Below are 25,284 nucleotides of genomic sequence, written 5' to 3'. Positions count from 1 at the left end.
CTATGGGAGTCTGGACCTGGGACAACATCCCTCATCCCTAGTCCACCCCACCCTATTCTCACTCCACCCCCTCTCCCAAGCCCTGCCCCTCCACTGTCTCTTTTCACCCTTGCTTTTCCTCCATTCCCCCAAACCCTCTCCTGTAAGGCCCAGGATATTAGCAGTAGGCCTTATGCTGGCAGCAGGGGTCAGGCCTGCTCCTGCGCTCACCAGCTAAGGCATAAAATGAGATTAAATGAACTAGAGACATAAAAAGTAACAAGACATTCTATAAATAAATACATTAGAAGCAAGAGGAAGACCAAGGCCCATTGCTCTATGAGGGGAGAAAGAAAATAACAGAAAATGTGGAAATGACAGAAGTGCAAAATGATTTTTTTATTTCAGTTTTTGATCAGATATCTAAGGGTACGTCTACACTACAGCGCTAGTTCGAACTAACTTAGTTCGAATTAGTTAATTCGAACTAAGCTAGTTCGAACTAACGCATCTAGAACTAAAAACTAGTTCGAACTAGCGTTTTGCTAGTTCGAACTAGTAAGTCCACATTGAGTGGACTCTGAACAGGGCTTAAGGATGGCCGGAAGCAGTGCCGGCAGGGCATAAAAGGAGGACTTAGAGCATGGAGATACTGTCTCAGGCTAGCCGAGGGCTGCGCTTAAAGGGTCCCGACCCCCACCCCGGACACACAGTTCTAAGGGGTGCCCCGCTTGCAAAGAAGTTCTGGCTTGGAGTGCCCTGAGTGCCCACACTGGGCACATCACACCACTCGGCCATCAGCCCGGCTGCACTTGCCGCAGGCTGCCATCTGGGGAGAGGGAGTAATTGGGGGGCTGCAGGAGAGCTTCCACCCCCAGAAGCCCGCAGAGCCAGCCCAGTCCTCCCCATCGGGGGCTCGTACCCCATTCCTCCCTCACCTCCTTCCACTTGCCCTTCCCTAGCCCCCCTTCTTCTTGATGTACAAAATAAAGATAACGTTTCTTCCAACATTGACTCTGTCTTTATTGAAAAAAACTGGGGGAGACTGGGAAAAGGAGGTGGGAGAGGGGAAGAGAAAGGCTGGGAGAGGGGAGGGCAACTAACATGATCAGGGGTTGGGAACAGGTCCCAGATGAAGAGAGGCTACAGAGACTGGGACTGTTCAGCTTAGAAAAGAGGAGACGGAGGGGGGACAGGATAGAGGTCTCTAAAAGCAGGGGTTGGGTGGAGAGGGTGCATTCAGAAAAGTTCTTCATGAGTTCCCATAAAGAAGGACTAGAGGACACCAAAGGAAAGGAATGGGTAGCAGGCTTGAAACTAGTAAGAGAAAGTTGTTCTTCCTCACAAAGCAAATAGTTAACCTGTGGAACTCCTTGCTGCAGGAGGCTGTGAAGGCTAGAACTAGAACAGAGTTTAAAGGGAAGTGAGATCAAGTCATGGACGTTGGGTCCATGGAGTCCTATTAGCCAGAGGGTAGGAGTGGTGTCCCTGCCCAAAGTTTGTGGAAGGCTGGAGAGGGATGGCACGAGACAAATGGCTTGGTCATTGTCTTCGGTCCATCCCCTCCAGGGTCCCTAGGGTTGGCCGCTGTGGGCAGACAGGCTACTGGGCTAGATGGACCTTTGGTCTGACCCAGGACGGCCATTGTAAGCTCAGGGCTCAGTGTCGGGGGTCTCAGTGGACCCCCTTGATTTTCATGCACACCTGGTCCTGGGTGGCCAGGCTGGCAGCTCTCCTGCCCTAGACGGCCACTTTCCTGTGCCTAGTGCGGAGATCGTGGACGAGGTCCACGATGTCCGCACTAGCCCAGGAAGGTGCCCGCCTCTTGCGGTCCAGGGCAAGCTCCCGGGAGCCGCCAGCCTGGTCCCGGCAAGAGGGGGTGGGCTGGGGGGCATCGGGTGGGTGGCTCTGTGCCGTGCCAGGTGCAGGGTCTGCTAGCTGGGTGCTGGCAGGCTTGCACCTGGCACGGGCACCGTAGCCAGCCCGTGCCCCTTTAAGGGGTCCGGGGCCGGGAGGGGGGCATAGAGTTTCCCTGGTGTTGGCCAGAGTGGCCACCAGGGAAACCTGGGGAGGGCTAGCCTCCCACTAGTTCGAACTAAAGGGCTACACAGCCCTTAGTTCGAACTAGCTAGTTCGAACTAGGCGTTAGTCCTCGTAAAATGAGGTTTACCTAGTTCGAACTAAGCGCTCCGCTAGTTCGATTCAAATTCGAACTAGCGGAGCGCTAGTGTAGCGCATAGGAAAGTTAGTTCGAACTAACGTCCGTTAGTTCGAACTAACTTTCTAGTGTAGACATACCCTTACATAGTAATGCCAGTGAAGATAAGGCAGGATTTCAGGCTAAAATAGAACAAGTTAAAATTATTTAGAATAATTAGATGTCTTCAAGTCATCAGGGCTTGATGAACTATATCAGAGAATATTCAAAAAGCTGAGTGAGGTGATGTCTGACTCATTCACTATTATTTTCAAAAAATCATGGAAAACAGTAGAGATTGCAGAGGATTGAAAGAGGGCAAATATAGTGCCAATCAATAAAAAGGACAATAAAGACAACCACAAAATTACAGACCAATCAGGTTAACTTCAGGATCTAGAAAAATAATAGAGCAAATGATCCAGTAATCAATTTGCAAACACTTAGACTCAGATGTAAAGTGTCGAATTTTAGCATGAATGACAATTCAAAGGATTCCCTTTCAAGTGCAGATTTAAAAGGTCTTTGTAGCAGGATGCAGGTAGTTAAGTTGTTGAGACAGTGTCCTTTCTGGTTGAAATGGCAAGAATTTTTTTTCTTTGTGATCCTGTCTGATATCTGTTTTGTGGGCATTGATCCTTTGGCGAAGTGTCTGAGACGTTTGTCCAATGTACATAACAGTCTAAGTCTAAACAAAGGATCTAGTTATCTTACCCATTACAAAGATAGCTTCCCTAATTATCACCTCTAATATCATTAGCCCACAGACATTCACCTTCCCCCCCATCGCCTTTCTGTTCTGAAATTTGATTTGTCCTTTTCATGTGTTTTCATTTTTTTAAATTGTATCCTTTGGTATATATGGTTGTGACTATTTTCTTCTACTATTTGATCTGAGGAAGTGGGTTTGGCCCACAAAAGCTCATCATCTAATAAACCATCTTGTTAGTCTTTGAAGTGCTACATAGTCCTGTATTTTGCTTCAACTACACCAGCCTAACACGGCTACATTTCTATTACTAAAATGGGAAATGACTGTAGGAAAAGGGAGTTACTCACCTCGTACAGAAAAGACTGTTCTTCAAGGTGTGTGTCCCCGTGGGTGCTCCACTTCAGGTGTAGGGATGTCCTGGAGCCATGGAGCAGAGTTTTTTGCAGCAGTGCCTGAAAATCGTGCACGCGCAAGGAGAGCCTCACACGTGCAGCTTGCATCCCCCCTTCAGTTCCTTTTCTCCATTGGAGTAGCTGTGACTCAGAATAGAGGGGAGGAAGGAAGGGTCATGGAGCACCCAAAGGGGGACACACCTCGAAGAACAGTCATTACTGTACGAGGTGAGTAACTCCCTTTTCTTCTTCGGGTGATATCCCTGTGGGTGCTCCACGTCAGGTGACTAGCAAGCAGTATCCGACAGGATGGTGGGAATCAGAATCACTGTTTAGAGGCTGTAGATAGCACTGCCATAGCCAGAGCTGAATCGGCAGCCAATTGTGGCATAATGGCATAAAGTTTAGCGAAAATGAGGTCTGAGGACCAGGTGGATGCCCTGTAGATGTCTCTAAGAGGTACATCGGTAAAGAAGGCCGTGGAGGTGGCAGCTGCACGGGCAGAGTGTGCCTTCGGTGGAGTTGGCAAAGGCTTGTTCTGGAGTGCATGACAGTGTAATATGCACAATGAGACTGTGACAGGTATTAAGGGTACGAACACCCCTTTCTGCCCAGAAGGGGGGTTCAGCGAACTCTCCGCCTAACCAGAATTTAGGTATTGGGGTCCTCTGTCCTCCGGGACAGGTCCCTCAGGTGCGATCTCCCTCCCCTGAGTCGGGAGGAGGGGTTCAGCGAACCTGGAAACCCCCCAGAGAAGGGTTGTGTTGGGGGCTCTGGCCCTCCAGTCTAGCCCGTGCTCGGGCGGGGTTCAACAAACGTGTGCAGGGTCTGGAGTGAAGGTCAGGCTGACAGGCGCTTCATGCACCCCTCGGATAGGAGTAGGTGGGGGAAGAGGGACCTGGGCCTGCCCTCTCCTCCGGGTCCCAGCCCGGGGCCCTAAGTGCAGGGTGCAATGCTCCCCTTGCACGGCGGATGGGGGTTACTCCTGAAACCCATCCGCCCACAGGCTCCAGAGGCGTACTTCCCCGGGCTGCTTCCTTTCCCCCTACCGAGTGATCTGGCTCAGGGAACCGCCGTGGGTCCTTACCCCGGCTTGTTCGGTCTCTGGTCCTCCTTGGTGGTCCGGAGGCCCGCGAATCCTGCACTGCTTCCTCCAGTACGGAGGCAGGTCCTCCCTCTCTCCTCCAGGACAGGGCCATTTCCTCCAAGCATCCCCCCTGCATCTCCGGTCCTGCCACTTTTCAAGTGGCCCGGGGGGGCAGACGCCGAGTGACGGCGCCCTGCCCCCTCTGCATCACCCCGTACCACAACATTGGGTGGCGCGGCAGAGGCCCCGCCCCCTGAGCCTCCCAGCATTTTGCAGCTTGTCCGCTCTCCCGGCCTCATGCTGGGGAGCGCCGGCAAAACTTGGCCCAACATCCCGTGCGGCGGGGCTGCGTCGCTTCCCCGCTCATCCCCGGCCCCGCTGAGCCGGGAATCAGGGCTGCTGCGGCCAGCTGCTGCTCTGGTCTGCCTTCTCCACCCTCGTGGGTCCATCACAGAGACCCATTTGGAAATACGCTGGGTTGAGATAGGCGCACCCCTTGAGTGTGGTACAATGGATATGAACAAGTGAGAAGATTTACGGAATGACAGCATTCTGTCTATATAGAAGGCCAAGGCTCACTGTATATTGACCGTGTGGAGCATAGCCTCCCTGGAGGATGCGTGAGGCTTCGTAAAGAACACTGGTAATACTATAGGTTGATTGATGTGGAAGGGCATGCAAACCTTGGGTAAAAATGTTGGATGTGGGCGTAACGTGACCTTGTCCTTAGTGAAGATTGTATAGGACAGGTCTGTCATAAGAGCCCCTATTTCACTAACCCTCTTTGCGGAGTTTATAGCCATAAGGAATAGCACCTTCATTAGCAGAAATTGCATTAGGCAAGTGGCTAATGGTTTGAAAGGAGGCCTCATAAGCAAGTCTAGGATAAGGTGTAGATCTCACGTGGGGGAGGTGCCCTGACAGGAGGGTAAAGGTTTTGGAGACCCTTCAGAAACCTTCCTGTAGTAGGATGCACAAATATCATTAAGCCATCTATACAGTCGTGCAGAGGGATTCACTAGATCCCCAGTTCTGAAGCGGTGTAGATAGTCAAGAATCTGGTGAGGTGGTGCAGTGCAAGGATCCGTGCGGGCCAAGTGATACCAACCTGAAAATCTTCCTAATTTTTGCATGTAGGTAGCCCAAGTGGATGGCCTTCTGCTCTGTAGAAGCATAGGGATTCTGTTCCTTGGAACCAGAGAGGAGCCACGTGTGTAGGTGAAGTGTGTGAGGCTGGGGGTGAAGTAATCTGCCCCGTCCTGAGATAGGATGTCACGCTAGTGGGAAAGGATATGGCATGGCTATGAACATCGTGAAAAATGGGAACCAGGTCTGTCTGGCCCACAATGGTGCTATTAGTATGACCAGAGCCTCATCCATCTGGATCTTGCATAACACTCAGGCTACGAGTGGGATGGGTGGGAAGGCATAGTGTAGTGGCTCATTCCAGTGGATGAGGAAGGCGTTGCTGTGAGATCCCTTGCCTAGGCCAGTTCTCAAGAAAAATCGAGGATGCTTGGTATTGTCAGGAGTTGCGAAAAAGTCTATAGTCGGGACTCCCCAGTGGTGGAAGATGGAAGTGAGTATGGTCAGATGTAATTCTCTCATTCTTGTTCAGAATTGAAATTTCGACTCAGGGTGTCCACTTGAACATTGTTTATTCTGGGTAAGAATGAAGCCTTCAGGGTAATGCCATGATGGATTCACCAATTCCAAAGGCAGATGGCTTCGGCGCACAGTGATGGGGAGCGAACTCCCCCTGTCTGTTTATGTAAAACATGGTTGTCATGTTGGTAAGTATGGGTATGTCTACACTACAAAGTTAATTCAAAATAACAGCCATTATTTCGAATTAACTTTAATAGCGTCTATACATGCAAACCGCTATTTCAAATTTAATTCGAAATAATGGCTGTAAACCTCATTCTATGAGGAGTAATGCCATATTCGAAATAGCTATTTCGAATTAAGTGCTGTGTAGACACTTAATTCGAATTAGCTGGCCTCCAGCCCTTCCCAGTTTCCCCTGGTGGCTACTCTGGGCACAACCAGGAAAACTCCTCTCCTCTCCCCCAGCCCCGGGGCCCTTAAAGGGGTAGAGTCTGGCCACTGGGCATGTGCTAGAGCCAGGCCTGTCAGCAGCCACAGCCCCTTACCCAGTGGCCGCACAATGGCAGCCAGTGGCAGCCAGCCGTCCCCGCCCAGTCCCCCAGCACCCAGGGACCATAGACAGCGCGCGCCCTTGTGGACTAGTGCTGAGACTGTGGAGCTCCTTGAGGTTTGGGAGGAGGCCCACAATGTGCATGATCTCCGCACTAGGTGGAGGAATGCGGCCATCTATGGCTGCATAGCACCTGCCATGGCCAGAAAGGGCCACAGGTTCACACAAGAGCAGGTGCACTTCAAAGTGAAGGACCTGTTGCAGATGTACACCAGGGCCACCAGGGGCGGCACCACATCAGGGGCTGACACCTGCCCCTACTTCCCCGCCCTCGACCCATCCTGGGGTGTCACGCCGGCAGGACCCCCATGCTGTCCCAACATTGGAGTCAGTAGGGTCGTCCGGGGAAGCCACACCAAGGAGTGGGGGTGGGGAGGGAGAACAGGGACCACACACGTGGCCCTTGCCTACCACACATCACGCAGCAACATGTGTAAGTGTGAGCACGTGCCAGGCCACCCTTGGGCAGGTGGCCCCAGCTGCGTGACACTCAGGGGCCGTGGCCTGATAGGCACATATGTGTGTGAAGAGACCTGACACGCTTCTGTGCCCGGGGCGGGACACAGCAGGATGCCCTCCCTTCACACACCCCCTCTACACAGAGGCAGGGGACATCTCCCCCCCACCTCAGCCACAATATACACGGCACAGGGGCATGGGTGCGGTCTCGGGGCACCTCCCACTCCCAGGGATAGCTGGACATTCCAAATATGGCCTCTGAGCAAGCACAATGGCTCTGACGGTGCAGGGCATGGTCATCCTCACCTCGCAGAGGGAGGGCTGATTCAGAGTCCACTCAGTGTGGACGCGCTATTTCGAAATGCATTTTCTGCATAGATGCGTTAATTCAAATTAACTATTTTGAATTAAGTGAACTTGAATTAATGCTGTAGTGTAGACATACCCTATGTGAACAGTCTGGTTGGTAATGAGCAGAAGGAAATGGTTGCACGCATTCCTCACAGCCCTGAGCTTGAGGAGGTTGATATGTAGCGAGGATTTGTGTGTTGACTACCCTCCCTGAACTATGTGTTGAAGTAGATGCGCGCCCCAGATGCTAAGGGAGGGATCTGTAATGATCTGTTTGGAAGGTTCAGGCTGGTGGAAGGGAACTTCTGTTAGCAGGTTGGTAGAAATTGTCCACCATGTAAGAGAGTCTAGCACCCTCTTGGGGAGCACAGCTGTTCATGTAGGGCAAGGATGCCTGGTCTGTAAATTGATGCTAACCAGTGTTGTACAGCTCTGAAGTGGAGGCGAGCATATTGTACAACATAGGTAGTAGCCGCCATATGTCCCATGGCTTGTAGGCAGGTCAGAACTATAGTAGTAGTGGTGGTCAGTAATACGGTCACGAAGTTGCGTAGTGCTGAGAATCGGTGTTGGGAGAGATAAGCCCTGGCTGTCAACGAATTGAGGCAGGCCCCAATAAATTCTGTTCCCTGAGAATTTATTAGCAGGGTCGATTTCTGCTCATTTATTAGAAGGCCCAGAAGGTTGAAGATCTGCCTGGTGTTGGAGATCATGTCGGTAGTCTGTGTGAGATCGGCCTTTTATAAGACAGACGGCTAGATATGGAAAGATGACGACGCCCTGTTGTCAGAGATAGTGATAGAAATGTAGCCGTGTTAGTCTGGTGTAGCTGAAACAAAATACAGGACTATGTAGCACTTTAAAGACTAACAAGATGGTTTATTAGATGATGAGCTTTCGTGGGCCAGACCCACTTCCTCAGATCCTTTGGTATATATGGTTGTGACTATTTTCTTCTACTATGTGATCTGAGGAAGTGGGTCTGGCCCACGAAAGCTCATCATCTAATAAACCATCTTGTTAGTCTTTAAAGTGCTACATAGTCCTGTATTTTGTCAGAGATAGGCTGTGACTATGGCCAGGACCTTTGAGAAGACCCTAGGAGCAGAAGATAGGCAAAAGAAAGTACTATGTAATGGTAATGCTTATGGCCTGTAGTAAATCGGAGGTAGTGCCTGTATGATGGGTGTAGTGTATGGCGATGTGAAAATATGTGTCCTGAAGGTTGAGGGCTGCAAACCAGTCCTCTTCATCCAAAGCTGGCATAATTGATGCCAGTGTTACCATTCTGAAGTGTTGTTTTTGCAGACACTTGTTTAACTTGTGTAGATCTAGTATGGGTCTCCAACCCCCTGTGTGCTTCTGTGTCAGAAAATTCTTAGAGTAGAATCCTCTCCCTTGAAAGGCCCAGGGAACCTTCTCTATGGTGGTTGATTTCCTGTTTGAGGAGCGTCCCGTGAGAGGGGTCCTTGAAGAAAGACGGGGAGGGAGGAAGGGTAGGGGGAAGCATCGTAAAGGGGATGGCATATCTTGTACGGATGATCTCTAAGACCTATTGAACTGATGTTATGATGTCCCACTGATGGTAAAAAGGGACGGAGTCTGTTGGTGAAGACATGGAACTGGCTCGTTGGCAGAGGTCGAAGTGGGAGGTCGGAGAATGAAGAACTCTGTCGAAGATCAAGGATGGAAAAAAAGGTTAATGGGGGGGCAAGCTGCGTGTGCGAGGTGCCAACCAGAGTGCAGTGCGAGGCTCTCCTCACACATGCGCAGCTTGCAGGCACTGCTGGAAAAAGCTCAGCTCTCTGGCTCTGGGATGTTCCTACACCTGACGTGGAGCATCCACGGGGACATTACCCGAAGAAGAAGAAATACTACAGAAATGGATATGGAGGGCATAGTAGATCACAAGCTGAAGATATTGACAAATTAGAGAAAAAGTCTAGAAGCACTACATAATGAGATTTTGATGGATCAGCAAATTGCCTGGACCAGTACCAGTAGCTGGAATATTGATTATCATGCTTATTGCAAAAATCAGCCAGGTCAATAGGTCTTAGCATAACTAAGCCAAGAGACGTATGTGACACGTAGTAGCACTCAGGATGTGCACCAGCCTCCCTGTGTCCCACCAAAATCTTAATTGCTAATTATAGTGCCTCCTCATGTCCCCTCCTCATTCCTTTGTGTGGTTCTCCTTGCATCCGCTCCCTTCACAGGTACCAGTCACTGATGCCAATAGGGGAACCACAAGAATGGCATCCTTCCTGACCATATCTCTGTTGAAATTGCTGAAGTATGCATTTTTAGAAAACAGGAAGCTTATCTATATTTGCCCTCTGGGATGTTTTTGTTCAGAAGCTCAAACATGCAGAGATCTGTCTAATTGATGATCTGAGAAAACATCTTGCTTAATCTTTGAAATTATTTCCTTAAAAAGTATTTTGATTGACATAATAAATAAGGGAGGATAAGTCTGGGCTCTTGGATCACTTTGTGGACACTACCAGCATACAAAAGATTAACCATCAGATGGCTAGCTGCATCTGTAACACTGGAAAACATCTCAAGACTTCAATAATTATTGAGAGTTGGGATGTTTTACTAATCTGTTGCAGATGTGTGTTAGTACTTGAGATACATAAAGTGTAGCTTTAAATAAAAGCACTCATGTATTGTACTGCTCATGTCAACAGTCTATTGGTCAGATGGCTGTATTCCCATTGATTTATTTCCTGCCTCACCAAGAGTGAAAAGTTACTAAGAACTTTGGATTCAGAAAACTCTGGGTAACAGGAAAGCAATTAAAATAATTAAGAAGATTTGAAAAATCTGATTTGTTTTGGCTAGAGAAGAGAAGACTGAGGGACAACATGATAGTTTTTAAGTATATAACAGCTTGATACAAGGAGGGTGCAAAATTGTTCTCATTAACCTCTGAGGATAGGACAAAAAACCAATAACCTTAAATTGCAGCAAAGGAGATTTAAGTTGGAGATTTGGAAAACGTCTTAACTGTCAGGGTACCTAAGCACCAGAACAAATTTCTTAGGGAGGTTGTGAAATCTCAAGCATTGAAGATTTAAAAGAACAGATTAGACAAACAATCAGGAATGGTCTAGTTAATATTTATTCCTGCCTCAACTACAGGGTACTGGACTGACCTATTGAGGTCTCTTCCAGTACTAAATGTCTATGAGTCTATGAATTATAGTCCAATACCTTATAATGAGAAAAAGACAATGCTTTCCATAACAAAGTTTGGGCAAATAGCATATGATGCAATTTAGATTTCCTCATCTGTTCGAGCTAGAAGTCAGTAATTTAAATGCTAGCATCTCTATTATTAACATTGGAAAATTCCTAGTTGCCCTATGATTAACACAATAGTTTTTGTATATATAAAAGTATGCAACTATTTCTGAATGCTTTATTCTAATTTAACTAAGTGGGTAAGAAATATGACTATCCAAATGACAGTAGTAATAATGCTGTGAACATTTTCTGTAGAATCATGTTATCATAGGGTATGTCTACACTTGCAGCCTAATTCGAAATAGGGCTGCAAATGTAGGCATTCGAAATTGCAAATCAAGCCCGGGATTTAAATATCCCATGCTTGATTTGCATCTTCCCAGCCGGGCACCATTTTTTGAAATTAACAAGCCCGGAATAACTGCCCACGTCTACATGCGGCAGCGAAACGGGTGTTCGAAATAAAGCCCTATTTTGAACTACCTGTTAAACCTCATTGCATAGATATTTGCTTCATAAACATTGTTAAAACATTCTTTAGCAAATATTTAAAACATTAATAAAGACAGAGAAGGCCCTTTGTACTGTAGTGGCAACTCTTAGATTATGGGCAATTTTCTATAGTATTGTGTTTCTTTTAACAACTGTCACTAAATTATATTTATGTCACACTGTATTTTTAGAATTAGAAGTAATATTCTACTATACAAAACTAATGGGACCACAAATTCTTCACATGATGAAGCAGTCATATTATGTTAATAAAAGAATAGTATTCTTGTTCCAACTAATTTCTAAATTGTTAGTATGGGTCAATAGTGCATTTTTAGGTTTTTTAAACTAATAACATACTAATGGATAAAATTGGCATCATAATCCACAATTTACTGGGTTTTGTATTATGTATTGAACCAGAAAACTGTGATTAATCTATTTGTAAGGTTTCAGCGTAACCTATTAATTATGAGTGCATGATTTTTTAAGTCAATTTATTTTCTATTTAACACCAAATAAACAGTGGTTTAGTGTGCACTTAATCTGGTCACAACCAAGTGAAAGAGTTCTTAAAACAAACAGCAACAAAAAAAATATGAAAATTTGCATCAATGAGGTGCTGCTTGGTGCTGAGTCTGTCAGTGAATGGCCTGATTGAGGCTGAAGAACCACCTCCTTTAACAGGATCTTCAGGCACTAATCCCTGTCTCTTAATGTGTGGGGCTTGAATGTCTTAAAAACAGGACACTGATCTTTCTGTTGTCCTTCTACCAAATTAAAAAAGAAGTATGAGGGTCACTTTTGGACATACATTTGCCACAAGATCCACAGGCTTTAAAGTCTGGAGACCTGAGCACGCATTGGTGCAAAGCGCAGGGAAATACCTCCCACTTAACTACAGGCAGTCCCCGGGTTACGTACAAGATAGGGACTGTAGGTTTGTTCTTAAGTTGAATCTGTATGTAAGTCGGAACTGGCATCCAGATTCAGCCGCTGCTGAAACTGATCAGTTTCAACAGCGGCTGAATCTGGACGCCAGTTCTGACTTACATACAGATTCAACTTAAGAACCCCAGGCATCCCCAAGTCAGCTGCTGCTGAAACTGATCAGCGGCTGATTCCAGGAAGCCCGGGGCAGGGGCTTCCTGTAGTCAGCCACTGGTCAGTTTCAGCAGCGGCTGACTTGGGGACGCCTGGGGCAGAGCAGCTGGGGTGCTGCCCGGTTGGTCCAGTAGCGCCCAGAGCGGAGCTACGGGACCAACTGGCAGCGCCCCAGCTGCTGTACCACAGGTGTCCGGAGCAAAGCCATGGAGCACGGGGGCAGTGGGACAGCCCAGACGCGCCATGGCTGTCCTGCTGCCCTCGGGCTCCATGGCTTTGCTCTGCTTTGTTTCCCGTCCCCCTGGTCTGCAGACCAGGGGGACGGGGAGCAAAGCAGCGGAACACGCGGGCAGCGGACAGCCCAGACGCGTCTGGGCTGTCCGCTGCCTGCGTGCTCCGCGGCTTTGCTCTGCTTTGCCCCCCCCCCGTCCCCCTGGTCTGCAGACCAGGGGGACGGGGGGGGGGGGCAAAGCAGAGCCAAGCAGAGCCAAGCCGCGGAGGACGCGGCCAGCTGACAGCTGTCAGCTGACCGCGCGCTCCACGGCTTGGCTCTGCTTGGCTCTGCTTTGCCCCCCGTCCCCGTCCCCCTGGTCTGCAGACCAGGGGAACGGGGGGGGGGGCAAAGCAGAGCCAAGCAGAGCCAAGCCGCGGAGCGCGCGATCAGCTGACAGCCCAGACACGTCTGGGCTGTCAGCTGGCCGGGCGCTCCGCGGCTTGGCTCTGCTTTGCCCCCCCCCCCTCCGTCCCCCTGGTCTGCAGACCAGGGGACGGGGGAGGGGGGGGCAAAGCAGAGCCAAGCCTTGGAGCGCGTGGGCAGCGGACAACCCTGTCCGCTGCCCACATGTTCCGCCGCTTTGCTTCCTCTCCCTGGTCTGCTGGAGACCAGGGAGATGATCGGCCCCGTTCGTAACTGCGGATCCGACGTAAGTCGGATCCGCGTAACTCGGGGACTGCCTGTACTCTAAAATGAACTACTGTAGCAATTTTTTAAAACTAAAACTAACTAACTAACAGATGTCTACACTGCCCTGCAAGGAGGTTTAACAGTAGTTTGAATTAGGAGCTTTAATTCGAACTACCTAATCCATGCCGCATGTAACCGCGGGCAGGTAGTTCGAACTATGGGGCATTTAAAAATGGCGGCACCCGGGAACATACAAATGAAGCCCGTGATATTTAAATCCCAGGCTTCATTTGCAAGTTCAAATGCCTACATTAGCCACTGTAGTTCGAACTAGGGTGGCAGTGTAGACATACCCTAACTGCTACAACTATAACAACTATACTAATTATGAAGAAAGTAAAAGGTTGCTGCACTTCATTACAAGAGCTATGGGGAGTTCCAGCTAACCATTACTGGTGGAAAGAAGGAACTGATGGGGGTAGGGAGCGAATTGGCAGGGCTTTAAATTGGGTGCCATTTTGGAGCCACTCCAGGGGATACCCAGGTGCACCCTATGGCTAGATGCTAAGGGAAAAATCTTCTGGCTAACACACACGTGCACACATAGACACCTAATTGGAATGCACATGAACAAACACTTGAAGTAGTATTGTTCCAGTAATCAGCATGGGTGCTGAGAAGGAATTAAAAGGGTGTGAGGCTGGTGGTGCCCTATATACCAGTATGTAATTACATGGCTCCAAAGGATGTTAGAGATATCCCTATGGATACAATAAGGGAAAAGTATCTGGCAACAGTGCACGCAATGTGCGCACAGCTAGCATGGAATGGACATGAGCAAACACTCAAAGAAGCTCAAATTTTAATAGTCAGGTAACAAAGGCATGAATGGAAACTGTTAATATATACAAACCCCTAATTTTTCATTAATAATTATATTTGGTCTCAAACACTTTCTGAAAGTTTAGAAGATTAAAACATGTTACCATGACATTTGTGTATTTGATCTGGTGCCAATAATGTATAAGGCAACAAAAAGTAAAAGCAGGGAAAAGTGAAAGCTACCTAATTACCTTAACTTTTCCTGCATTTTCCTCTTCTTCCTTTTTTTCTTCAAATTCAAAAGCTACAGTCATCCGCTGCTGTCGCTGCTCCTCCCATAAAGTAGGGTTAAAGCTATCGCTGTCTGACTGGAAATCTATAGTTAAAATCCAGGTAATAAATCTATAGTTAATATCCAGTAAAACTACTTTGTAACAGAATGGATAATTAAAGCAACCAGCAAAACAAATGTAATGTAGTTTCAACTCTAAATGACAAAAATGTATGTTGTATTGAGACCTGCACCTTGGGTTAGAGACTTCAATCATCTAAAGGCTATGAAAAGTGACAAAAATTTGTCAAAACCTATAAACAAGTTACACAATTTTTAATGTAATAAGCTGCAGATGAAAGTGGTATGCAAATTGGTGGTGTTTGAACATATTGTCAATTCTGTGACTTCAAGGCTTACAGTGAAGTCTCATGGCGTATGTCTACACTAGCTCATTAATTTGAGCTAGGTAAGCAAACGAGGCGACCGGAGTTGCAAATGAAGACTGGGATTTAAATATCCCGGGATTTATTTGCATGTTCCCGTCCGGTCACCATTTTGAAATTTCACTAGCCCAAAGTAACTGCCGCGCGGCTACACGCAACAGTGAAACGTTAATTCGAACTAAGTCCTTAGTTCGAATTAACTGTTACTCCTCATTCCACGAGCAGTAATAATTAATTCGAACTAAGGACTTAGTTTGAATTAACATTTCACTGCTGTGTGTAGCCGTGCGGCACTGAGTTCGGGCTAGTGAAATTTCAAAATGGCGACCGGCTGGGAACATGCAAATAAAGCCCAGGATATTTAAATCTCGGGCTTCATTTGCAACTCCGGTCACCTCGTTTGCCTACCTAGCTTGAATTAACAAGCTAGTGTAGACATACCCCTGATTGCTTTAGTAGAAGACTAAGATGTATCCCATTTTATTGTAGTTTAGGTCAGAATAGGGAGGATGGGGAAGTGGTAGACTCTCACTAAATGAGTGCCTCTTGCTAGCAGAACTATGAAAGAACACTGGCCATCCTCTGACCTAGTGTACACATTAGACCAAATTCTGCCTTTCATTGCACCATGCAATCCTAATGAAGTAAATTCAGTGAGTTTACATAGTGTGTCAGAAGGTAAAATTCTGATACCCATCCACCCACTCCATCTCCTCACCCCCAAAAAAGAAAAAGAACAAATCTCAGTCCAAAATTAAGGCATTAAGAAACTATAGATTTAACATACAAAAAGATCCTGTTTAGAAGCATTTCAGTATGACTAAATATATACTGCCTTGTATATACTTATAGAAACAAATGCAGCCATTCCCATCCATGGAGCCATTATTAAAAAAAAATGTTCTCCCTGTGATTTAAATAATCATTATAAACAAGTTTTTGCCTTTGTAATGAATTGTTAACAGTATTTTACCTTCATCACCGCGGGGTTGCTGGGGAAACATGTAGTTAGTCAATACTCTTTGCTTTGTTTCTGGATGGGCCTCAGTTTGCAGAGGGATAAGGGCCTTGGACTATAAAAAAAGATGGAAGATCGTTTATAGGCATTCAAAGAAAAAACAATTTTATGATCTGGTAAAAGTAGAATATATAAAAAAGAATGTATGAATAATATCCTTGGTCTAAGTTAAAATGTTCTTACAGTTGCTGACAAAAAAAAATATTTTATTCTGATGTGTAATTTTCTTCATTGGTCATTCTTAACACATATATAACAATCCTACTGACTTTAGTAGGAATATGTCCAATGTAAGGAAAACAGAGCGTAACACCTATAGAGACTAACAGTGCATCTATAAATCACCGTTATTTCAAGATAACTAGTATTATTTTGAAATAACAATGTGAGCTTCTATACAGCTAGTCCATTATTTCAAAATAATTTTGAAATAACCAATGGCTTATTCCAAAATCTGTAAACCTCATTCTACAAGGAACAACGTCTATTCCAAAATAGCTATTTTGAAATAAGGTGTGTGTAGACGCTCCACTGCTGCTATTTCGAAATAGTCCCTCCCCAAGGCAATTCTAAGTTATTCCTCCCCAGTGCCTCTTGGGACTCTAAATGGAGACAGCACATTTACATTCAGGAAGCCTGTCTCAGACTAATTTTGAGGCTTCCCTGCAGTGTAGACATGCTATTTCGAAATAAGCTATTTTGGAGTAACTAAACTGGAGTAGCTTATTTTGAAATAAGTGTGCAGTGTAGACATACTCTAAGTGAAATGAGAAACAGAGGAGTGTGGGAAGGGCACTGAATCTCTGATTCTAACTGATTCCCACTTGGGTAAATCAGGAGAAACTCCATTGAAGGCAGTAGTCTTAGACTGGTATAAAACTGGTGCAAGTGTCTAGAGATTGTGTGCTAAGGCCCAATGAGTATTATGATGATACTGGTATATTTTAATTAAACTAATGCAAATTAATCTCTGAGCTCTTGTGGAAAAGTCCAATAAGTTGAAGAAAATAATATTTATCTTTAAAAGAACGTAGGCTCTCAATTGGTGTGCAAACTAGATGGGCTCCTAAGCAGGCACCCTATTGTCCATTAATTTTTCATTGTACTTTGGGATGATATGTCTATGTTTATAAGGGGTCACATTCTACTGATCAGTTTTTGACAGGTAGGAATAGGAAGGGAAAGAGAAAGACGGCTCTAGTTTATTGCAGTAGAGTCCACTCATTGCTTATGACTTTCCTCCCTCCCGTCATTTTGTTTGCTTGGTTGTTTTTTACATTCATATCTATCTATCTATCTATCTATCTATCTATCTATCTATCTATCTATCTATCTATCTATCTATCTATCTATCTATGCCATTTAAAATTCTGAAAAAAAATCTCAAGAATGAGTAAAATTACTTGACATTAACAATAAATATCCTTATATTTGCTTAAATTTGTTCTTAAGGTGAACATAGTATCTTGCTGAAGTATTACTTATTAAATGTAAGTTAGTAATATATAAATATACCCTATGTTTGTTAGGAGAGGAGCATCTTAGACCTCAGTCTTACAATCTTCCAAAAAAACCTCTTCCAAAAGAGAGCATCCATGCTGTCAACGGACATCAAAAAAGCGATCTGCTTTTTCAAAAAATAGCATCCACACTGAATGGATGCTATCTCACTTGTAAACTGTGATTACTATGGGCAGAATGGCTACCAGGGCACCTGTGCTTTTTCCTCTTTCCTCTTCTTGTGAAAGATCTCCCTCTTCCCTGTCCACACACGCTTTTTTCCCGAAAGAGCTCTTTTGGAAAAAGGCTTCTTCCTTGTAGAAAGAAGTTTACCAATGTCGGAAAACCCCCTCTGTTCTTTTGATTTTCTTTTGAAAGAACGTGATTGCAGTGTGGATGTAATTGAAGTTTAAAAAAAAATCAGATATTTTTCCGAAAAAACTCTGTAGTGTAGACATACCCTGACTCAGCACAGACTGACCTCTGTGATTGTGCTGAACCTACTCGGGATAGGCCCAGGAGTCCTCCCACATAGGGTATGTCTCTACTGCAACATATGCCCATGGCTGACGTACATCAGGGAACACGGTGCTTGAATGTCAATATTGTATTTTAAATTACATCAAGACTTTGCTAACCCATTCTCAAACCTAGGACTCTGCCATCCACACTGCAGTGCACAAACCCAAGTCAAAGTAAACATATTCTAGAGCAGGGGTTGGCAACCTATGTCTCATGAGACAAATATGGCTCAGCCCCATCTTTGCCCCCCTCCCCCCCGCCTCTGCTGCAGCACTCAAGAGCCCGTGCTGGCACTCTAGTCTCGCAGCCGCCACAAGTTTGGAGTGCAAACTATCTGCAGTGGGAAGGGGCATGGGGGCGGGGGGAGGAGAAAGCACTGAGGCTCTTTGCCAGATCCAGTTGGCAGGGAAGCAAAGCCAGAAATGGTTGTGTGTGCTGCTGCGTCCCTTTTCCTGGCTGGGGGAACAGCCTTGCAGGGACGCACAGCCTGGAGGCTTTTCCCTTTGCTCCCATTGGCCAGAATCTGGCCAATGAAAGCAGTGGGAGGCCATACCTGAAAGCAGCATGAAAGCAAGTAGCCCTCCCATCACCCATGCCAAGACTCCACATCCCCAGCCCCTCTACTCACCACCACCACTGAGATATCACATCCTCAGCCTATCCTTGCCCCCTCCCCCTTGGCAGATACCGGCTCCTGCACCCTCCCTTGCTCCTACACCTTCCTCCTGGCTAGACACCCTATCCATCCCTAGCCCTCCCTTGCTCCTGCTCCCTTCACCTGGCTATATACCCTACTCCCAAGCTTGCTCCTCCACCCTACCTCCCACCCAGACCTGTGGCACCCACCTCCTGTCCAGATCCTGCATCTCCATCCCTATCCCACTCACTGACAGCCTTGTTCCACACACTTAACCCCTCATTTTTTACTCCACCCCAGAACCTGGGGGGAGGCACAAAATCCACTAACCCTGGAACTCCAGAAGAGTAAATCTGGACTGAGGCCTTGAACCTCAGTCCTCTCTGCCCCTCCCCTCACCATGGGTCTGGAGCACCAGGGAAACGAGGTCTTTTATTTGGAGGCCACATCAGTGAGGGTTGGGGTTTTTTGGAGGGTTTTTTTTTTGCTCCTCACTTTTGTGGTCACCAACTTATTTTTTCTGAGTGTCAGTGGCCCCCGACCCAAAAAAAGGTTTCACACCCTTGCCATAAATAAAGACAATGTTGAAATCTTTTGTGTTGAACATAATATTTTACTTTATTTAAAAATTAAGCCTGGCCAACAAGCCCCCAGTTGAGGCCTAGATCCCATCTGGCTGTAGGGTCATAACACTCCTGCACCCCTCCACACCTTCACCCAGAGCCCATAATACACCTGAACCCCTGCCCTGAGCCACTCATACCTCCACATGGCCAAAATCCTGCACCCCACATCCACAGACTCCTGTACCCCCATATCTCCAGTTCCACGCCATAACACTCCTGCATCCCATACACCCATACCATATGTCCTGAACCCATCATACATCTGAGCCCCCTGTTATGAGTCCTTTATACACCTCAACCCAGATTCCTGCAACCCCTCATGCCCAGTCCTCTGCCATAAGTTTGACAGAAGACAGCCTGAATGCATGCATGAAGTTAGATTTGACCAGTTATGATGTAAACTTCCAAAAATGTATGAAAAGATGCAGCAGCAGAAGTCCCATTAAATAAAGTCTGTGAGTACAATGTTTCATTTATGCTTTTATTAATAATTATGTGAATTATCAATAATATTAAGTTGTATATTTTCAGTCATGCAAATAACCATTCTTATATGGCTCTTTGTTGACCACTTGTTCTGAATTTTGATGTACTTTGGCTCTTTGGTTTGAAAAGGTTGCCGATCCCGGCCCTGGAGTCTCTAGCATTCTCCCCCACAAATGTGGCAATGTGACCGCTCTAGTCCTGGGAGCATCATGCGCTATGGGAAAATTTTACTCCCTGCCCAGTGGGTTACAGGAAGTTTGAAGCAATTCACTTTGCAAAAGCTGATTGGGTCACATTCCATTGCAAACCCAGGAGGCTCTCCGACAGCATGCTTGCAGATCAGAGAATGGGGTTATGGCTGTTGCCATTCACAAAATGGGCAAGGCTTCCATTTTCAATAGTGTGGATTGAAGACTGTTGGGATAGAGAGGACTAAGAAAGTTATCACATGGAATTGGGAGATAGGATTCAAGAGTCATTTGGAAGTAAGTGAAGCAGGGCTACATTTAACTGCAATTAAGCAATAAACCTGGGTCCTAGCTTAACTCAAACTCAGACTATCCAGTTCTACAGTGTCCTAAGACCCTACGTCTCAGCCCTGGGTTAGCTCAAGTGCAGTGTCAACACAAGGTGGGTTAGACTTCAGCTTGGGCTGAAGCATAGAAATATCCTCAACTGTAGGATCAGGGGCTCACACAAATAGATTGCATTAGTTTGGACTATGCAAAATTACCAGTATACTGATCTGAATTCAAGAGGCAACAGTTAGCTGCAAAAAAGTGTACAATTCTAGGGAGACAAAGAAGAGGTTATTGAAGTTACTGTAGTAATGGAAGTATCACTTTTATGTATGTAGAATATTTACTTTTTATGAACATTAAGTTCTTTTCCCTTTAGAGTAACAGATTAGGCCTTGACCAACATATTATTTCTGGAACTCTGGAATCCAGGGGCGGCCCTAGACTAGCTGCCAGCAACTGGCTCCCTAGGCGAAACATGCAATTGGCGCCCCCACCTCCAAACCCCTCAATGATATTATGCCACCATTCGGCACCCCATTTAACTTGGCGCCCTAGGCGACCACCTAGTTCACTTATATGGATGGGCCACCCCTGCTGGGATCAGAATGTCCATGAAAAGCTGGACATACACTAATCTATGATCAAAAGCCGGATCAAATGCATCTGAGGGTGCTGTGGGAGTTGGCTGATGTGATTGCAGAGTCATTGGCCATTATCTTTGAAAACTCATGGGGATCGGGGGAGATCCCAGCTGATTAGAAAAAGGCAAATGCAGTGCCCATCTTTAAAAAAGGTAAGAAGGACAATCTAGGGAACTACAGACCTGTCAGCCACATCTCAATCCTTGGAAAAATCATGGAGAGGATCCTCAAGGAAACCTTTTTGAAGCACTTGGAAGTGAGGAAAGCAATCAGGAATAGTCAAAATGGATTCACCAAGGGCAAGTCATGACTGATCAACCTGATTGCCTTCTAAGATGAGGTAACTGGCTCTGTAAGTATGTGGAAAGCAGAAGATGTGCTATACCTTGACTCTAGGAAAGCTTTTGATACAGTCTCCCATAGTATTCTTGCCAGCACATTAAAGAAGTATGGATTGGATAAATGTACTGTAAGGTGGATAGAAAACTGGCTAGACTGTTGGGCTCAATGAGTAGTGATCAATGGCTTGATGTCTGGTTGACAGTCGGTATCAAGTGGAATGTCCCAAGGGTCAGTTATGGGGCTGGTTTTGTTCAACTTGTAATTAATGACCTGGATGAAGGGATGGATTGCACCCCCAGCAAGCTTGCAGATGACAATAAGGTAGGTAGGAAGTGGTAGATATGCTGGAGTGTAGGGTCCAGAGTGACCTAGACAAATTGAAGGATTGGGTCAAAATAAATCTGATGAGATTCAACAAGGACAAATGCAGATTCTTCTGTTCCTGCACTTGGAACAGAAGAATCCTGAGCACAGCTACAGGCTGGGGACCGACTGGGTAAGTAGCAGTTCAGCAGAAAAGGACCTGGGGATTACAGTGGATGAGAAGCTGGATATGAATCAGCAGTGTGCCCTTGTAGCCAAGAAAGCTAATGGCATATTAGGATGCATTAGGAGGAGCATTTACAGCTGATCTAGAGAAGTTATTATTCCTCCCTTATTCAGCATTGGTGAGGCCACATCTGGAGTACTGCATCCAGTTCTGGGCCACCCAGAAAGGATGTGGATGCATTGGAGAGGGTCCAGTGGAGGGCAACCAAAATTATTAGGGTGCTGGAGCACACAACCTATGAGGAAAGGCTGAGGGATTTGGGCTTATTTAGTCTACAGAAGAGAAGAGTGAGGGGGGATTTGATAGCAGCCTTCAATTTCCTTAAGGGAGGTTCCAAAGAAAATGGAGCAAGGTTGTTCTCAGTGGTGACAGGTGACAAAACGAGGAACAATGGTCTCAAGTTACAGTGGGAGAGGTTCCACCAGGTGTACTGGTAGTTCGGAATAGGAAGCCTAGTCCGAACTACCTAGTTCGAGCCCCGTGTAGCCGCGCTGTACGGGGTTCGAACCAGCGGGGTTTTAAAAATGGCGGCTCCCCGCTTATGCAAATGAAGCCCGGGAAATTCAAATCCCGGGCTTCATTTGCAAGTGCGGTATGCCTACATTACCCCGCTAGTTCAAACTAGCGGGGTAGTGTAGACATACCCTTAGTTACTGATTTTCATGATACAAATTAATAAGAGCCTGCTCCCGGAGAAATGTATGCAAGTTCTTAAATATAAATGCATGAATAATGCATACATATTTGTAGGATCTGGGTGTAAGGTGGGTTATTCATTGTGACTTGGTTTGGTAACTGTAAAAAAACGAAGAAGTTATAATTATGGGGCTTTTTAAAAAAAGAAAAAAATGGAAAGTGCACATAGGACTAGAATTTCAGATTATGTAAATCTGCCTCATTCCGTTAACTTCAGCTGAATGTTGCTGATATCTACCTGCTAAGGATTAAGTCTAGAACACTTAAATTATTATTGGTTCTCATTGGAAAGGCTTTTCTAATGAAGCCTTTACTTAGAAGAAAACCAAAGAAAAAACTCTCCATAATTTTTGTGACTTTCCCCCCTATTTTAGACTATGGTTAAAATGTTCTGAAGTCCCTTAACACTAAGGAGATGAAAGTCAATAGGAATTAAGCTACTAAATACCTAAGTCAATTTTGGCAATGGGACTTATACACTTATTCCAGCTCTAATTACTATGTTTACTTTCTATTAACAAATAATTAAATAGTTATCATTGATAATTTAAAAACATAAAAAGATAGCAAAACATCAAAAGAGAGCCTCATGTGTAAAAGTTAATGGAAGACTCCTCCTCTTCCACATGAATAAACATAGGGAGGAGAATGAACAGAAACAGAGGAACAGATATGGAATGGGGACCCAGAATTCAAGAATGGAGGCACAAAAGGATTAAGAGATAGAAAACAGAATATGGCCAGTATAAAATCCTAGTGCCTTAGTGTCCCACCATAGGACATTAGTGGCTAGAGTCTTCTGTGAATATGTTTGACCTTAACTTATTAATTTTGGCAAGTCATACATGTCTGCCCGATGAAAGCAGTAAATCCCTCAGAGGCAAGATTTTTCAGTTAATACCATGGCATTCAGTAGAACCTATGTCTAGATCTGGAGCAAATACAGGGGGCATGGAAATGCTAAAATGCTTCATAAATCTAACAATAGTTGGTTAAAACATAGGTTTTACCTAAGGCCATTACTAAGATGCCTTTTTCTTTACTACTAATGAAAAGATAAACATAAAAGTTATTACCTGGTTGTCAGACAGCCACAAAGCTGCAAGCTCTTTAAGCTTAGTAAAAGTGAATGGTAAATTCTTCAGTCTGTAAAGAACAATATTGGAACAACATCAATGTCCCATGCATGCAGTAGCCTCCTTTAAAGAGACACTGTCAAGATTTTTATATAAAGTATTTCATCTGGGTCATAATAAAATTGGTGGCATTTTTATTTTCTTTTGTTTTTAAGAAAGATTTTTTATAAAGGCGATTCTCATTGACTTTGCATTGAAAAGCTAAAGCCACATTTCAAGCCTAAACAAACTAACAAAATTCCTTTGAGACATTAAAGAATAATGGTGTGTTATTGTTAACATATGAATTGATAACTTCGTGAATAATTTCCCCCTTGCCCAATAAAAAGTTATTATTCCCACTTGTGAGCGTCATACAATATCAATAAATATCAGACAACCAAAATACCTCATAATAAAGTATTTCTTGGAAAGTACTTCCATTGAGGGATTTGTTTATAGATACAACATACAATTTAACATTTTAATTTTCTATTAAAACATATTCTACCATATGAAAAACCTTACTGAAGTTACACTATAATAAAGTCATTATGATTTCTCCCATAAGACAAATTGAAATGTAATAACAAATCAAAAGCTCTAAACTGCAGAATATAGCTATATATGCGAACAGATGGTTTCATGTAATATCAGTGTGCTTGGTCTGCTAAGTGTGACCTGCAAAAGAAGAATGGGAATTGGTGAATTTTCTTCCCTGTTCCCTTTTTTGTACAGGTTGAACCCTGTCTAGTCCAGCACTCTCTAGTCTAGCAACATCTGTGGTCTGACATGATTTTAGTTAGCCCTATGTCCACTTATTATAATTGTGACCAAGTTTCCCATGGTCCCATGAAGTTTGTTTACAGCCACCAATACTGGCTCTTTCTTTTCTTTTGGTTTGTTTCTTTATGAGGTATAATAAAGGCCTGAAAGTTTTTGCCCCAGACCTTACAGGAAGACAGACAAGACACCATGAATGTGGATTAATTAGCTTTTATTAAGTAACGTATCTGGGAACTATCTCCCAATAATTCATCCAGGGCAGGTCATCCTTCCTTTGTAATCTGTACCATTTGGTGGAGGGTTCCCATCAGCCCCTCCCTGCCATCTTGTTAACCTTTTCCCTAAACTATTGCTGATAACCCTTCTACAAGTGGAGGGTGATGGGGTAATTAGGGGAATATGGGAAGGAAGGGATTGTCTCCAGAGATTAGAAGACCTAACTCAGCAATGGGCAATGTAGGCTAGTGAGCAGGCTGCATGAGTGGCACTACAACTCTATGGGTCGCAAGATTATCATAACCAAGACTGTCTCCTGTGTTAGTGATAGAAATGTAGCCGTGTTAGTCTTGTCTAGCTGAAACAAAAAACAGCACTATGTAGCACTTTAAAGACTAACAAGATGGTTTATTAGGTGATGAGCTTTCGTGGGCCAGACCCACTTCCTCAGAATTTTCTTCCACTATTTAATCTGAGGAAGTGGGTCTGGCCCATGAAAGCTCATCACCTAATAAACCATCTTGTTAGTCTTTAATGCTACATAGTGCTGTTTTTTGTTCCTGTGATAGGGTACTTTTGCTAACTGCCCTTGCATACCTAGAATTTACCGAGTGTGCCAGTTGAACTGTAGTAGTGTTTTAGTGGATGCAAAGAGAACACATGGCTCTCACAGTCCATGTTGTATGGAATCAGCACACACCTCACTTCACATGCCCTTTATTTATGTGTATGTCACCTTAGTAATACCAGTAGGAAAAAAAACCCTATGTGGATGGAAACCAATGGAACCTGGCAACACTGTGTGAATGGTAAACAAAATGTCTTGCAGGCTACACATAGAACACTGGTTGCCTTCCACTACTCTAACCCCATTCCCCTCCTACTTTAGAAGATGCTTTCTTCTAATTAATCATGTAACTGGATCTCCTATTGAAT

At 45.1% G+C, this 25,284-nt stretch overlaps 1 protein-coding gene across 1 annotated transcript in view; it reads right to left on the bottom strand.

Annotated features, from left to right (window-relative positions):
* The window catches only part of LRRC7 (leucine rich repeat containing 7), a 399,545-nt gene that overhangs the window by 86,048 nt on the left and 288,213 nt on the right, over positions 1–25,284 (bottom strand). The window contains exons 14-16 of the mRNA XM_075936231.1: positions 23,308–23,377; positions 15,666–15,765; positions 14,227–14,351 (exon numbers count right to left, since the gene is read on the bottom strand). Coding sequence (XP_075792346.1) covers positions 14,227–14,351; positions 15,666–15,765; positions 23,308–23,377 — 295 coding nt within the window. The remainder of the gene's footprint in view (positions 1–14,226; positions 14,352–15,665; positions 15,766–23,307; positions 23,378–25,284) is intronic.

Source organism: Pelodiscus sinensis, chromosome 9 (assembly GCF_049634645.1).
Source record: "Pelodiscus sinensis isolate JC-2024 chromosome 9, ASM4963464v1, whole genome shotgun sequence".
NCBI classification, from domain to species: Eukaryota; Metazoa; Chordata; order Testudines; family Trionychidae; genus Pelodiscus; species Pelodiscus sinensis.
The sequence above is the reverse complement of the archived record's forward strand: the minus strand, read 5'-3'. Positions and strand labels throughout refer to the sequence as shown.